Consider the following 17,648-nt stretch of genomic DNA (forward strand, 5'->3'; position numbering starts at 1 on the left):
AGATGATGTGGGCAGATATAGGAGTCTGAAGGCTGGGTGCCAGGTCTGGCCTGGAGATGGCATTTGGAGTCATTAGTACATAGTTAACCCTTGAACAACACAAGGGTTAGGGGGGCTGACCTCCCGCAGAGTCAAAAATCCACGTATAAATTATGACTCCTCCAAAACTTAACTACTAATAGTCTACTACTGACAGGAAGCCTTACTGACATCATAAACAGCTGATTAACTCATATTTTGTATATGTATTATATACATATGTATTATATGCTGTATTCTTACCATAAAGTAAGGTATGGAAAACAAAATATTAAGAAAATCATAAGGGGCGCCTGGGTGGCTGAGTCAATTAAGCATCTGCCTCTTGATTTTGGCTCAGGTCATGATTTTGTGGTCTGTGAGATTGAGCCCCACGTCAGGCTCTGTGCTGATGGTGTGGAGCCTGCTTGGGAGTCTCTCTCCCTTTCTCTCTGTCCCTCCCTGACTCGCGTGCTCTCTGTTTCAAAATAAATAAATAAATATTTAAAAAAAATTTTTAAATGTTTTATTTATTTTTGAGAGAGAGAGAGACTGAGCATGAGCAGGGGAGGGGCAGAGAGAGAGAGGGAGACACAGAATCTGAAGCAGGCTCCAGGGCTCTGAGCTGTCAGCACAGAGCCCGACGTGGGGCTCGAACTCACAGACTGTGAGATCATGACCTGAGCTGAAGTCAGATGCTTAACCGATTGAGCCACCCAGGCGCCCCTCAAAATAAATAAATAAATATTAAAAAAAAGAAAGATAAATTACATTTACTGCACTGTATTTGTTTTTTTTTTTAATTTTTTTTAACGTTTATTTTTGAGACAGAGAGAGACAGAGCATGAATGGGGGAGGGGCAGAGAGAGAGGGAGACACAGAATGGGAAGCAGGCTCCAGGCTCTGACCCATCAGCCCAGAGCCCGACGCGGGGCTCGAACTCACGGACCGCGAGATCGTGACCTGAGCTGAAGTCGGACGCTTAACCGACTGAGCCACCCAGGCGCGCCGGCACTGTATTTGTTTTAAAAAAAAAATCTATGTATAAGTGGACTTGCACAGTTCAAACCTGTGTTGTTCAAAGGTCACCTGCATATTGTATTTGAAGTAATAAATCTGGATGAGATCACCCAGGGAGTGAATACAAATACAGAAAGATGTCCTGGGGGGGCACCCCACTATTGAGAAGTTGGGGAGAAGAGGAAGAAGCAGTAAGGGAGTCTGAGAAGAGTAACCCGTCTTTCTCGGTTTCCCTGCACAATCCTGTTTTTTTACATTTTTATTCTAATAGAAACACAAGGAGGCAGCATATCCACATGTAAGGGCAGGAAGCGAATGAGAACAGTTTCCAAGTTGGCCAAGACCCTACTGATGTAGCTGAGTACAGGGCTGTCCTCAGAGGTGAGCACCCTGGTACCACTCAGAGGCCTCTCCTGGGACTACCCTCAAGCCAGAGGTGTAAACCAGGGCAGCTCAGTGTCCCCTGTCCCCCTAGGCCTAGGTGGGGCTTCTGTCTTCAACGGAGACTTGTTAAAAACACCAAAAACCCAGTTGCTTCCACCAGTTCCAGCTTTTCTAAGAAGCGACACAAACAGCATACCAATTCACAGTGATTGTCCCTCAAAGCTGGTATGTGCATGATTTCTCCCAGGGCAATACAACAACAAAAATTCTAGTTATTTCAAAAAACGTGGCGCTCACTGATACACCTCCTTTCTTTTCTTCCTTCCGCTAACTTATGTACTGGTGGTGCTGCAACTCAGTCTTCACCCTACTGCAGTCTCTCTTATTAACTGTCTCCCAGATTTTTCTATGTAAATGTAATTTTAAAGAAACATTATACCATGAAAATTTTCAAACAAACACACAAGTAGAGGGAATGATCTAGTGAATTCCTTTGTGTCTATTACTTATCCTTGGAAATTATTAACATTTTGCCAATGTCACTCAAAGATCATCAAAGTGTATTTCTCGTTTTAAACCTAGGACACTAGCCCTAGGCGGAGTCTCTTACTTCCAGCCAGCATGGTACCTGAGGAGAAAACAAGAATCCTTTTGTCTTTTTATCCTAAACCTGCTCCTGCTTATCCAAGGTTTGCACTTTCCTGAGACTATTCTAAAAAAAATCCATTTCTTAATTCTAGGTGTTTCTTCCTATCTTTTATATAGGTCTTCAGAAAACTCACAATTTGTGTGAGAGCTCAGCTTTTGGGGCATCTCTCTGTTTTCTCACCAGCTTAATTTTAATTGTGCAGCTAGAATGACATTTTTTTTTTTTTAATCTTTATTTTTGAGAGAGAGACAGAGTGAGAGTGGAGGAGGAACAGAGAGAGAGACACACAGAATCTGAAGCAGGCTTCAGGCTCCAAGCTGTCAGCACAGAGCCCGACGCGGGGCTCGAACTCACAAACTGTGAGATCATGACCTGAGCTGAAGTTGGACGCTTAACCGACTGAGCCACCCAGGCACCCCTAGAATGACATTTTCGAGAGCATCTTGAACTTTCCATCCAGAGGGCATGGCATGACTATTAACTAATGGTCATATTTTCCTGCCCTTACAAGTCTGGCTTTTCTAAAACTATGTATGCATTTCTTGGCCTGGCTTTGACCTCCAAGCTAACCTGAAAGCAGAGATACCACTGCTTCTTCCCATGTTCCTGTGATTTTACACTCATCATTCTGGTCAGAATTAGATCCAGAGCGGCAGGAACCCATGATCACTTCTATCTTCTGGAACATGAAATGGGTTTGTCAAAATGTCTGTTGTCAGTCTGGCAAGGGTCTAGCAGAAGTTCAGATAATTACGTTTTACAAGTACATTGTATCTTGCCTACATCAGAAATTCCCATTACATGCTCTCCTTTTGGCCAGGTGAGGTGATGTCACCTATTTCTCCTTTTTAACCTCACTCAGATGCTGCCCTGGCACCCATGACTCCAGCCACAAAGACTTCCACAGAGTGTTAGTGGGTCTCTTCTTACTACTACCAGTTGTCGTCCTAACCACTCTAGCACTCACTCCCAGATACAAAGCCCTTTCACACACATGATCTCATCTAATTCCCAGAGCAAGCAAGTGGGTCTTATTATTCCCGTCTTCATACACAAGGCTCCTACTAGAGCCTGGATTAGCATCTAATTAAGACATAAAGAGGGTTTAATGGATTTGTCACAATCTAGAGTTTATGTCACTGTGCCTGAGTCTGGAAATACTTTGCGTAACTCAACTTATACCGATTTTCTCACTTGAATCACTGAGCGCCCCCACAACATCCCGATCTACTTCTCTTCTGTGTTATCTGAGCTATTTTTCAGAGTGCTTAGGATCGTTTGGATACCTTTCTTTCCCCCTTATTTTCATGTAGATCCTCTGGGACCTGGTTAACTTGCTTGAGGAAAATATTTTCTTCCCCATGCTCATAAAAGGGACTCTATTCTCAGTTAAAAGATCATCATCATTCCTAGTTCTTAAAACAAAACTCAGAAATAAACAAAGTTGTGGATTCTTTTCCAAAGGTTCCACTTTCAAAAGGTAGGAGTGACAACACCACCATCTGTCCTTGTTTACTAGACAAGATTCCATGGTCTCTAAAGATGTCCCCAGTCAATTCTGATGGTGTCATTCAGTCTTCCACCAGGCAGCAGAAGAGACTGCTCCTCATTGGGCTGGTGCTTAGCAGCAGGGTCATCTCATTCTGTACACATGTTCCAAGAATACACCTGCTAACTGGAGCTACTGAATTAGCATGCAGCCTCTCCATCCCTTCAAAGTGTGCCATCAACCAGCACCAGTAGCTTTCTTCCCTCAGAGAGGTTGGTGCCTATGGTTCCTCAAGACTCTGCAGTTCTCCTGAAGGCTTAGTTTACTTTCCACATATATTTGCAAATGACTGTGTACTAGGTACTGAAGGTATGTGTGTGTGTGTGTGCACGGATGAGAGACAGCGTCTCTGCTCTCTTGAAGCTTAAGAGTCTAACTGTGGACACAGATATGAAGCAAGTAAAAAACTGTGAGAAGGACCACAATGAAAAATAGTATTGTTCTATGGGAGAGAATAAGGGAAGACCATTTAGTTCTGGGGCTCTGGGATGAAATCCTGCAGGAAGTGATGCTGTGCCAAGTTTTGAAGGATGAGTGTAGTATAATAAAAAATGCATTTATTTGGTCTCTGTCCTAAGTTCCTGGCACAGAGGTCCTAAAATTCTTAAAATTTTCTGAGTGACAGGAGTGTCCCCCTCCCCACTTTTTTAGACAAATGTTCACAACAGCTTTATTTATAATAGCCAAAAACTGGAAACAGCCCAAATGTCCATCTCCATCAAGAAGAGAAGAAATAAATTGTGGTTGATCTTTATATAAAATATCACTCAGTATTAAAAAAAATTTTTTTAATGTTTATTTATTTTTGAGACGATGCAAGAGACAGAGTGCAAGCAGTGGAGGGGGTAGACAGAGGGAGACACAGAATCTGAAGCAGGTTCTGAGCTGTCAGCCCAGAGCCCGACGCGGGGCTTGAACTCATGAACGGTGAGATCATGACCTGAGCTGAAGTCAGACGCTTAACCGACTAAGCCACCCAGGTGTCCCAAAATATCTCTCAGTATTAAAAAGGAATGAGCTACTTTTAAATTTGATTAAAATTTAAAAATATATATATATCTTTAATAGTTTTTTTTGTACAAACTGATTTACACAGTTTTAGGTATAATTTAAAAAATGACAGGGTCTCTGGGTCTGAATGAGCTGTTTTTTTTTTTAGAACAGGTTTATTGAAATGTAATTCAGGAGGGTCCTTTGTATCCTAATGAATGACTCATGGGAGGGAGGGACCCAAATAGCTTCAGGATGGAGGCTGGTCACCAGAAAAACCAATCACATGTTAGAGAGCTAGAATGTTCAGTGTCCTCCCTGCTGCATCCCCACCCAACAACCAGAGGGGAGGGGAGATGGCTAGACACTGAGTTCATTAATCATGTCTCTGTAATGGAACCTTGAAAGAAATGAGGAGCCATGAAGTTTGAGGGAGCTTTTGGGTTGGTGAACACATATGTTCATGTGCTGGGAGGGGGGCATGCCCAGAGAGGGAGTGGAAGCTGTGCTCTCTACCCACCCCTATAACCTGCCCTATGAATCTCTTTGATTTGGCTGTTCCTGAGTTACATTCTTTCTAATAACTGTAATTTTAGGTGCTGTGCTTTTTCTGAGTTCTGTGAGTCGTTCTGGCAAACTGTCAAATGTGAGGAGGGTCACAGGAACCCCCAAATTTGTAGTTGGCCAGGCAGAAGCATGGGCAGCCTGAGGACCCATTCGTGGTTGACATCTGAAGTGGGTGCAGTCCCGGCAGACTGAGCCCTTAACCGGTGGGGTCTCTGCCAACTCCAGGTAGTGTCAGAACTGAACAGACCTGCAGGACACCGAGTTGGTGTCAGAGAATTGGATGTTGTCTGCAAAACCAAGCAATGAGTAAAACTATAGAGATGAAGGGTAGGGAGAAGAAAGAAAGAAAGCAAGCATTTTCCAGGAAAAAAGGAAAACCACGTGCAAGTACTGTGAGGTAGGAAAGGAGCCTGGTGCTTGTGAAAAATCAGAAGATGGCTCATGCAGTGGGACTGCAGAGGAGAGTAGCATAAGATGAATATGGAGATGTGAGCAAAGGTCAGTTCACCTGGGTTAGTTTAGATACAATGAGAAGCCACAGAGAATAAGGGAACAGATGTACATGGATTCATTTTCAAGGTCTCCTCGGATTTTGTGTGGACTGTAGAGGGGCTCTGACTGCGGGGCATGTGGTGAGGGAGTGCCTGGTGCATGGGAGACAAGTCACTCGGAAGTGGCAGCAGGGCAGACGGTGAGGAAGGACCAAAAAGTTCACTTCTGGGAGTGTTATGCCACAGACGGGACGGCAGAGTTCAATCGGAATACAGAATGAGAAGATGGCCAGGGTCAAGCTCTGGGAGAACATCGACAGTGAGAAGCTAACAGAAAAGTTCAACAGAAGAGTGGCCTCAGAGCAGTCTGGGGTCAGAGAAGGCCAGCAGAGTCTCAATGATGGGTGGTCAGCTCCTTGATACTGATGAGAATCAAGAAGATGACAACTAAAAAGCATCTCTGGGATGTGGCAACAGAGATGCTCTTGCTGCCCTCCACACACACACAAATTTAGATGGAGTGTGCTGATGGAAGTCAGAACAGAGAGGGCTGAAAAGCAAAAAAGGTTTCTAGTACAAGGATTCTTAAGGGCAGTGAAAACACTCCGTAGGGTATTAGGAGACTGGATATATGTCATTATGTATTTGCCCAAACCTATAGAATATACAACACCAAGAGTGACCCCTAAGGTCAACTATGGGCTTTGGAGGATTATGATGTGTCAGTGTAGGTTCATCCTCCGTAAAAAATGTACAACTCTGGGGAGTGATGTTGATGATGGGGAAGAGGCTATGCTTGTGTGGGGGCAGGGAGATACGGGAAATCTCTGTACTTTCTTCTCAATTTTGTCATAACTGTAAAATTGCTTTAAACAGAGATTCTAAAAAATTTAAACAAACAAACAAAACCAAACAAAATAAAAATGTGCTGGAGCCCACAGCCAATGGATACAAGGAGGGAAGGGAACTGCCACAGTGTTGAAGGGGAGCTACATTCAGCGTGGCCACAACAGGCAGCTTCTTCCCCATTCTGTGTTTGTGCTAAGCAGTGGGAGACAGCAGCTGAGGCAGTGAGCCCTGAGCCTGGGGCCGGGCAGGCCAGGCAGGATGGTGGCCCTTTCACTCAGAAAACAAACTAACAGTACAGCTTGCCCAGCAACACGCTCTGCCCCTACTCCACACTCACTGGAGGATGTGACACACAGAAACAGCATCCTGGAGGATGTGACACACAGAAATAGCATCCACACACAGACAAATGGCAGTCTTCAACACATCCCCAAATCAGACATTTTGAGGAAACCAATACTGTGAAAGAGAGGCATCAAACAACAGCAACAAAACCCAAACATCCGAGGAGAGTTATTAATAATAGCACAAAATAAGACTTCAAAATAAAATAAAATAATATAAAATAAAATAAAATAAAATATAAAATAAAATATTAATCTCACAAAGGAACATGAGAAGAAGCTACATTCACAATGAAACAGGCCATAAGGAAAAATATATTAGAAATAAAATGCAGAAGTTAAAAAAAAAACTTATCAGATGGACTCAACAAAGGAAATGGACCCAAATTTGGATTACATTAATGAGCTGGAAAATACTGCTGTGGAGCTCACATAGAATGCAAAAGGAAAATGAAAGAATAAGTGAGTTCAGTTAAGAAATATAAAGGACAGATCCAGAATCTTCCTCATTAATCTAACAGAGAATTCTAGAATTCAAGCAAAAGAATGAAAGGAGTAGAAACAAGCAAAGAGAAGACAACACTGCAAAACTCAAGACTCCAGTCCTCAGTCTGAAAGCCCCTCCTCCTCGCCCCGTATCAAATTCCTTCTCAGGTCCTTTCTGAATTACTCATACGGTCCTGCAGAACAACAACATCCAACAAAGGGAAAGGCATGGGACACATAAGATGGTGTGAGAAAAAAAATGGTAAAACTTACAAAAATTGTTCCTACAGAACCTAAAATGACTACAATCTAGAATTTAAATCCCAGATAATCGCTACTTCGGAGGCCACCGGATGGCTGTGCAGGCTGTTACAGGGCTCACTGAGAGCCTCATAGCAGACAGCTCTTGTAGGGACTGGACTCATGAAGCTGCCAGGAGCTGAGGCCGTGGTCCCATCCCCTTCAGTGGCTGCACAATCTTCCTTCCCATCTGACCTCCCATGCTTTAGCTTGCGTGTGGATGGATGTAATACTGCCCCAGGCCCTGAATTCACAGAACTTTCAGCTAACTTAGGGTTTCTCAATGCCAACTGAACATAAGAATCACGAGAGAGCCTTTGAAATATCACAAGGATCAGGTGCCCTAAGAGACCAAGGAATTGGCATCTCTGGGGCATGGGGCCCAGGCGGCTCCTAGTGCTTTTTAAGTTTCCCAGGGTGTTCTAAGGTACAGCTAGGGCTGTGAGACATGTAACTGTTTCAGGCTCTCAAACCCAATTTAAAACCTGTAGGAGAGGCCTCTAATTGGCCCTGTTCATCTTTGCATGTCAAATTATAGGTTCAGCTACGTATGAGTTGTTCTTAAGCTCCAGCCTGGTAAATAAGTGCATTGAAGGGTGATTAAGTACTATCATAAGAGTCCCAAAGGGGATGGACTTTGGGGTGAATGTATCAGGAGAAGACTCATGGAATAGGCAATTGGGTTGGGTTCTGAAGGGTTAAGACTATGACAGGTCAGTGGGATCAGGTAAATACCTTTGAGACAAATGCAGAGGAGACCCAGATAAATCTACCACCCCTCCAGGCCCTGCAGCTCATGTGGCCAAAAAGGAAGGAAATGACAGCTATCTTGGAGAGGCTCATAATCTGGTGGAAGTCACAGGGCAAAGATTGATGAAATACTGAATTTGCAAGAATATAGAATGATGCTTTGGCCCCACTCTTGAAGGACCACAGAAGGTGGCTCAGGTCAGTGACCCTACCTGCCTGCCACTAAACAGAATAAAAAAACTACTGGGAGGGGTGGGAGGAGATCTTGGGATTTTGATTTCTCCTGTGGTAACATTACAAGGCAGTTTCCTTTTGGAATCTCTACTTCTGTGGAATGAAGAGATTTTCTTGTGAATGGGAGGTAGTTTCATCAAATTTCCAGCACTCCATACCGCTAGCATTGCAACATTTAGGACAGAGGTTCTGTGGTGCCCACTCAGCTCCAATGAACTGTGCTGAGTATTTTCTGAAAAAGGGAGTAACACAGAGAGTGAGTCCCGGGCCTAGTGGATGGTGTGGTTCCTGGAGCCGAAACAATTAATATCTTGCCTTGATTCACTGGCACTCCTACTGCAGAGTATAGTAAAGCTGTAATCAAATAGATTCCACACGGATATAGGAACACCTAAACATGAAAAGACAACAGGGAAAATACCCATGAAGAAAACAGGGAAGGACAGAGAGGTCTGCTTCGTGGAAAACCCCATAAATGGGGTTCAAAGACAAACAAATGAGCACACACCTGTTAATAGTTGCAAAATAAAACGAGGTCCTAAATTTTAGTACAAAAAAGGCAAATATCCCGATAGAAATAAAAACAAAGGATAGGGACAGGTAATTCAAAACAAGAACTATAAGAGATCACTAAGCATCACTCATAATTAAAGACATCCAAATTTAAGATACCAGGATACCTCTCAGACTGGCGAATTAAAAATAATGGCAATTTTTAGTGTTACTAAGACATAGTAAGAGGAAGAGGCCTTAAGACAAATTATATTCCTGCTGTAGGGAGTGTAAATTCATGCCACTGTTGAGGGCCCATGGCAGTGTTTTTGCATTTTGATGCAGCAATTATAGGGACATAAAAGCTATCCCAGAGAGATCTTCATAGAAAAACGTAAAGGTATATGTAACAAAATTGAAGACAATCTAAGAGTCAGTCAAAAGAGGACTGGTTAAACAAAATGTGGTACTTGTACTATGAGAAAAGCTGTTTAGAAATGAAGTGAATCTCCACATGGGAAAGTTAACCATAAAACATGGCATAAAAAGACAAGTTATAGAACAACATGTAAGCAGGGAACCCACTTTATAAACCAAAGAATCAGAAAAAAACAGAACTTACGCGCAGCATATATAGAGAGAAAAAACTGTGGAAACACATGCATCAAAATATTAACAGTGATAATTTCTTAAAAGTAGAATTAGGAGAAGTTTGAATTTTAATTTTTACGTTGTTTGAAGTTTTACTACGAACATAAACTACTTTTGATGTTTTATAAGAGAATTATCTGTATGCTAATTTTCTACTTTAAAAAGTCTGAATGAAGACTTAATATTTTGTTTTCAAATACTTGGATTAGTTTAGCATTATTTTATCGTATCTTTTTATGTCGTCCCTACCAATTTTTCCCTTTACGTTATCTAGACATTGTTGTTCAATAGAAATTTAATGTGAGCCACATATGTAATTATAAAAGTTCTAGTAGCCACATTAAAAAGTAAAAAGAAACAGGTGAAATTAATTTTAATAAAATAGTTTTATTTAACCCAAGATTGCCAAAACATCATTTGAACATGTGACCAGTATAAAAATTGAGACATTTTATATTCTAAGTCTTCAAAATCCAGTGTGTATTTAATACTAATAAGCACATCTCAATTTGAACACTAAATTTTTACCAGAAAATATTTCATCTGTATTTAAATTTCCTAAAATCCACAAGTGAAAAAGTAGATTCACATATCCAGGTTGTTCTAAACATACTTAAAAGTTCTCTACTAACTGAATCAAGTAGCAGTTTTTAAATTATATTTAAATTAGTTAAAATGAAAAAGCCAGTTTCTTAGTCACACCAGCTACATTTCAAGTGCTTGTGAGCTACATGTGACAAGTGACTGTTAAGTCTATACTGATCTTTTACCTTCTTGTTTATTACTATCTACTTTTTATTTCTATTTAGCTTTTTATCACTTAAAACAAATCGGAACCTTTTAAACTTTATCTATTTTGGTCGTTATGTATATATTCCACTGGTCAATCTGATTTTGTGCCAGTGCCACACTGACCACTGTAGCTTGACAAAATGTTTACTATCTGGGAGGGCCAGTGGACAGTCTCCCCACCCTCTCCATTTTTTCTTGGTAATTCTTGATCTTGTTATGCTGTAATTTTGAGCAACTTATTAACCGAAGTAATACAAATATACAAATTTCATTTTTATTGGTGAAATGTAGAAATATAATTGATTTTTTCCCCAGAAACACTGAAGGCTTTTATTAGATTCTTTTATCTCCCTCCAAGATTAGAGGGCTGCAACGGTTACTTCTTGGTGGAGATGTCGTCGTCATCCAGAAACTAAAGGGTACAGTTTACAGCAGGCAGAAGGGGACCCATCAGGATGTGGATGAATCTTGATGTGAGGCCATCTGCGTTCCAACATCACTTGGGAAGGGATTTCTCCTTTCACGGTAGAAAGGGGAGGGCACCCCATGGCTTACTATGGGAAATATAATTATATGGTTTTCATGACAGCATCTGCCTTTACCAATAAGAGCTGCAAAAGATGTACGCCTCTGAACGACATAAAACTGATTTTTTAATACTGCCCTTGTGTCTAGCTACTTTGCTGAATTCACCTATTAATTCTAACATTTTTTATGCAGATTCTTTTGAATTCCTCCCATAATCATGTTGCAAGTGTGATGATTTTTCTTTTTCAATTCTTATTTTATTTTTCTTCTCTTACTGTATCGGCTAGAACCTTTGTCACAATGTCGAATGAAGTAATTGGTAAGTAGAATCTGTCTTGTTCCCAAACTCGAAGAGAAAGTTTCTAACATTTTTCCATTAAGAATGTGGTTTGCTGTTGGCTTTATACATTGGTCCTTTATCAGATTTAAAGAAGTTTTTTCTATTCTGAGTTTCCTAAAAGTTTTTTAATGAATGATATCAAATTTTATCAAATGCTTTCCCCCACTGATTAAGATGATCTTATTATTCTCCTCCGTTATTATGCAATTAATGTTAATTACATGGATTGATTTTTCTGAGGCTAAATCAACTTTGCAATTCCTGGAATGAACTCAACTGGGTCATAGTGGATTTTTGCTTCTTCATTCCTGAGTGAGATTGGCTTGTAAATTCCATTCTCACAATATTCTTGTCAGGTTGTGCTAAATTCATAAAATAAATTGGGATGTATTCCTTCTTTTTTGGTTCTCTAAAAGATTTGGTTAATAATGATATTATTTCTTCCTTAAAACGTTATAAATTACCAATGAAGCCACCTGGGCCTAGAGTTACCTTTGTGGGAAAATTTTAAGTTATGTATTGTTTTTAAACAGATATAGGGCTATCCAATATTCAAGTTCCTATTCTGTATCAATTTCAGTAAGTTGTAGATAATTTTGTTTTTTTAACTGTTCCATTCCATTTGTTCACTTTTCAAACTTATTTGCATAAAGTTGCTCATAAAATACTCTTATGGAGGAAAAAAATGTCTGCAGCATTTGGAGTAATGCTTCCTTTTAAATTTTTGACATTATTTATACCTTCTCTCTTTTTTTCTTGGTCAATCTTGCCAAGGGATTATCAGTATTATTATTTTCAAAGATCCAACTTTGCGGTTCTTTCAATTCTCTCTACTGTACTTCTTCCCCTGTAACATTAATTTTACTCTATTTATACTGCTTCCTTCTACTTTCTTTAGGTTTAATTAGTTCTTTTTCTGACTTACTGAGAAAGCTTTTTTCCTTTTCCAATATGTGCTTTTTATAAAGCAGTGATCTTCAACCTTAGCTGCACACTGCAATCACCAGGGAGCTTTCAAATGCTTAAGTCCCATCCCCAGAGATTCTGACATGACTGGTCTGAGATGTGGCACGGGCATCAAAAGCTTCCCAAGTGATTCTACTGTGTAACCAAGGTTGAGAACCACAGATTTAAAGCCATACCTTCTAAGTACAACTTTAACTGCATCTTACAAGTGAATTTTTCTTGATCATTCAAATTGTTTTAAAATTTCTGCAGTGATTTTATGAAAATTTTTATTTTTTAAAATTTTCAAGTTTATTGGTAGGGGCAGAGAGAGAGGGAGACAGAATCTCAAGCACTGACAATGCAGAGCTTTATGTGGAGCTCGAACTCATCAATAATGAGATTATGACCTGAGCCAAAATCAAGACTTGGATGCTTAACTGACTGAGCCACCCAGGCACCCCTTCTGTAAAATTTTTAAATGGACAAATCCAATACATGGCTTTAGAAGTCAGGTGAGTAGTTATTTTTGGGGAAGAATGAAGGGGCTGTGACTGATAACACGGGGAGCTTCTAAAGTGCATGTTTAATTTGTGATAATTTATTGAGCTGGACACCTGCTCTATAAGTGTTTCTGTAATTTTATAGTATACTTAAAAATAGATTTCATACAAGGACTGGGAATTATAATGGTATTAGCCTTCTCAATATTAATACTGGGAGCTAGAAGAAATAGCATTAACGTCTTCTAAATTCTAATGGAAAATAGTTTCCAGCCTAGAATTCTGCATTCAAACTTTTGATCAAACGTGAAGGTAAAATTAGAACATTTTCAGACAGAGAAAGTTACAGAAAAGTTACCTCCCCTGCAACTTTTTTCAAAACTCCTGGAGAACGTGCCCCAATAAAAGGAAGAAATAAATAGGGAGATAATGACAGGAGATCCTGGAAACAGAGATTTCAACACAAGAGGAAGGCAGAAGAAGTTCCCAAGATGGTAATCGTGCAGCAGGCCTCCAGAGCTAGCGCACCAAGGGCAGCAGACTGGAGGGCTCCAGGACAGACATCTCCAAGAGAAACTGAAACCAGGAGACTACACCTGCTTATGTCTGACCACAGACAGATTTTTCAGTTCTAGTTACATAGAAAAGCAAATCAGGGCTAGTTACATAGAAAACCAAACAATGAAAAAACCCAGGTTACGATAAACAAAGAGTGATTCCCCCATCCAAAAAATGGGGAGGTATAATCATAGTTCAACCCAGCTGTGAATAGGGGTTTTACAGTTATAACAACAAAAACTGGAGCGCTGATTTAGCCAAACATTGTGATGTAACTATATGACATGAGGGGGAAGGCAGGGGATTTCGCACTCGTGGTGTGTGGGGAGTTGTTGGGTGAGGTTACATGAGATAATGAATCCTCATCTATAGTGGGACATCGAAAGATAGAGTGAACTGGAAAATCAAGAAATAGTGTAAGCATGGAGAAGTTAAATATCCTTAAGACAATTTAAACTGGAGGGAAGTAAGGGATGGGAAGGTGTGGGGCAGGATGCTGCTACTTTCTCTTATGAGATCTGGAGCATGTGTATTTTTCAATTATGTGTATACAGTATTTCATAAAAACGAAGTTAAAAATAAAAGAATCCCAAGAAGTAACAAGTTACTTTTAGCTTAAAAACTCTGGATAATCACCTGAATCATCCCTGAACAAGAAGAAGCATATTGGTAGCACACACTGGTAATCATTATTGATTGTTTCAACCCCAAATCCTCCCCATATGAAGGTCCAAATTATCTACATTTTAGTATAGAATACATGAAAAGCTGCTCCCAAAAGCCAGAACATACAAAGCAAATGTTTTCATTCATCAGATTACACTGAATTTACATTATTGCAACCAACATGTAACTTCTCAAAAAGGCCTATTAAGTTAGTTTGATCTGTTTTGCCCACACCAGATTATTCATTTATCTTTTATGAGCTGATAATTAATGGGATTTAGTACCTGAATCAAAAGAGAGGATATGGTTTGTAGAAGTGAAATTACCTGAAGAAAGTCACGAAGAACTGTACCAGGTCCATAAAATTGCTGTGCTGGGAGAAGGCGATCTGTGAGGGAGAAATAGGCAGCGTGAGGAGGGAGACTACTGAGCAGCACCATCAACTCGGCCTTCCTGGTTCAAGGGTTAAGCTAAAAGACACACTTGAAATGCTCAGGAAGAGTGCTTCAACCCTTTAGTTTCTTTTCTGGCTTAACTGCCAACCCAGAGGTAATATTCTGAAGCCTCAACGCGAACTCCCAGAGTGCCAGCCTTTCTGCTCTTGACATCGGATCTAAGTCCTTTCAGTGTGATCTTGAAGACCTCTCAGAGGGGCGCCTGGGTGGCGCAGTCGGTTGAGCGTCCGACTTCAGCCAGGTCATGATCTCGCGGTCCGTGAGTTCGAGCCCCGCGTCAGGCTCTGGGCTGATGGCTCAGAGCCTGGAGCCTGTATCTGATTCTGTGTCTCCCTCTCTCTCTGCCCCTCCCCCGTTCATGCTCTGTCTCTCTCTGTCCCCAAAAAATAAATAAACATTAAAAAAAAAAAAAAAAAAAAGACCTCTCAGACCCCCAACATGAAAACCCCAATGCCAGGCAAGCCAGTTTTCTTGCTACCTCCTCTGCCTTCCTCTGGACAAAATGCTCTCCTTGTTTGCTTTGAGTTCAAGTTCTTGGGTCTACCTCGAGGTCAGGAGCTTCTTCTGTGCCCTTCATCCCTTTGATACTTACATGCTCAGCGAATACTCACTCAGGATAGTGTCCTTTCAAAAAAAACCCGTATCTCAAGTTTTACTACATTACGTATCATCTGACAATCAATATAACACCAGTTGGAACCTAAATAATTTTATTACACGGTTAATAGTTTTTATACAAAGAATATAAAAAAATCCCTAATGTAGTTCATCGAAGACACCACTGACTGAAACAGGCATTATTTTGTATACAATTAAGAAAAAACATTGTCAATTATACTATGACAAAATGCTTTAAAAATCATTGACTAAGATGCATCGTGATTTCAGAGATATTAGAACATGAAAAAAATGAGCATGTCAGGATTTATTACTAAGTATGATAACTGTGTCATTATTAGGTATAATACTCACAGTACTAGCCAGATGTTATGGCATATTCCCTGCTTTTTTAATTTTTTATGAATTTTTTTTAATGTTTATTTTTGAGAGAGAGACAGAGTGCAAGCAAGGGAGGGGCAGAGAGAGAGGAAACACTGTATCTGAAGCAGGCTGTCAGTACAGAGCCTGACGTGGGGCTCAACCCATGAACTGCTAGATCATGACTTGAGCCAAAGTCGGATGCTTAAGTGACTAAGCCACCCAGGCGCCTCTTCCCTGCTTATTTAAAGAGAACATAGCCCTCCTTGGAGAGACAATGGTACTGTAAGTAAAACAATTACTGAATAAGGTGATTACTGCTCCAGTACAGACAATAAATATGACAGGAATCAGAGAAGTAAATTAGCGGCTTCTTTTTCTAATCCCACCCAACTCTCTTTGTCAGACAACAGCTTCCATCCTATGGTAATGAAAGAAAAGTCCCAGCACTGGGACAATTCAAGGCTTTGTGCTTTTTTTTTTTTTTTTTTCCAATTTTTATTTTTTTAATATGAAATTTATTGTCAAATTGGTTGCCATATAACACCCAGTGCTCATCCCAACAGGTGCCCTCCTCAATGCCCATAACCCATTTTCCCCTCCCTCCCACCCCCCACCAACCCTCAGTTTATTCTCAGTTTTTAAGAGTCTCTTATGGTTTGCCTCCTTCCCTCTCTGTAACTTTTTTTTTCCCCTTCTTCTTCTGTTAAGTTTCTCGGGTCTTCTGTTAAGTTTCTCAGGATCCACATAAGAGTGAAAACATATGGCATCTATCTTTCTCTGTATGACTTATTTCACTTAGTATAACACTCTCCAGTTCCATCCATGTTGCTACAAAAGGCCACATTTCATTCTTTCTCACTGCCAAGTAGTAGTCCATTGTACATATAAACCACAACTTCTTTATCCATTCACCAGTTGATGGACATTTAGGCTCTTTCCATAATTTGGCTATCGTTGAAAGTGTTGCTAGAAACAAGTGCCCCTATGCATCAGCACTCCCATATCCCTTGGGTAAATTCCTAGCAGTACTATTGCTGGGTCATAGGGTAGATCTGTTTTTAATTTTTTGAGGAACCTCCACACTATAAAGAACTCACCAAACTCCACACCTGAAAAACAAATAATCCAGTGAAGAAATGGGCAGAAGACATGAATAGACACTTCTCTAAAGAAGACATCCAGATGGCCAACAGGCACATGAAAAGATGCTCAACGTCGCTCCTCATCAGGGAAATACAAATCAAAACCGCACCCAGATACCACCTCATGCCAGTCAGAGTGGCTAAAATGAACGAATCAGGAGACTATAGATGCTGAAGAGGACGTGGAGAAATGGGAACCCTCTTGTACTGTTGGCTTTGTGCTCTTTTTACAACCAGACTCAAAGAGGCAGCGAAGGTTTCCAATGTTTGCGTTTTCTGATGGTCTTGTTTTCTTTTAGACATTCCATAAATAAAGTTCCAACACTACCTATTCAGGCTATAGGACATTATGGGGAATAGAATTTTCAGTTTTTGTGTCTTCTCTCTAGCCACCATATAATCAGAAATACAAACATACATAGGTTTTATGCCACAGGTAAGGAGAAACCCACATTCTTTGTTTTTACTTCATTTTTTAACAGTAACCAGTCACAAGTAAGATTCTTTGAGAATATGGCCACCACCCTTGCACAAAAGCTCTTTAATAAGCTGGAGAAGAACAACTGTTTAAACAAGGGTATTCAATCTTGAGGAATGAGGACTCCAGGTTACAGCATATAAAGAAGGAGAAGGTAACAGATTCCAGTCCAACGAATTCTGTTTATAGACTTTCATCTTTTAAAACATTAGTATGTCCTCATTGTTTAGACTTAAAGAGATCCTGAGATGCTTTCCCCACTGTCAGGTGCCAGGAAGTACGGATGCTAATAGTACCCTCTGAGGACTACCAGATGTCTGTGCCCCTTGTTCCACAAAACACTCCTCAGTGCTGTGATCACAGCTGACTTCTTGGTGAAGTAGGGAAACACCACGTTCATGTCTAATTCAAAACCACAACGAACCAATATAAATTGGTTGCCAGCGTGGCTGCTACCCAAGACTCACATTAAGGGAATCTCTTTTG

General features: G+C 40.5%; 1 protein-coding gene across 3 annotated transcripts in view; it reads right to left on the reverse strand.

Moving 5' to 3' along the window:
* Window positions 1-17,648, reverse strand: part of ATRN (attractin) — a 161,700-nt gene that overhangs the window by 16,115 nt on the left and 127,937 nt on the right. For 2 of the 3 annotated variants that reach the window (XM_086701794.1, XM_086701793.1), the window contains exon 25: window positions 14,433-14,494. In XM_086701794.1, the coding sequence (XP_086557920.1) occupies window positions 14,433-14,494 (62 nt within the window). Of the gene's footprint in view, window positions 1-10,826; window positions 11,121-14,432; window positions 14,495-17,648 lie in introns of those variants that run through there. The other variant, XM_086701795.1, reaches the window with a different exon arrangement.

Source organism: Puma concolor, chromosome A3 (genome assembly GCF_028749965.1).
Source record: "Puma concolor isolate L17-30 chromosome A3, mPumCon1.1.hap2, whole genome shotgun sequence".
Classification (NCBI taxonomy): domain Eukaryota; kingdom Metazoa; phylum Chordata; class Mammalia; order Carnivora; family Felidae; genus Puma; species Puma concolor.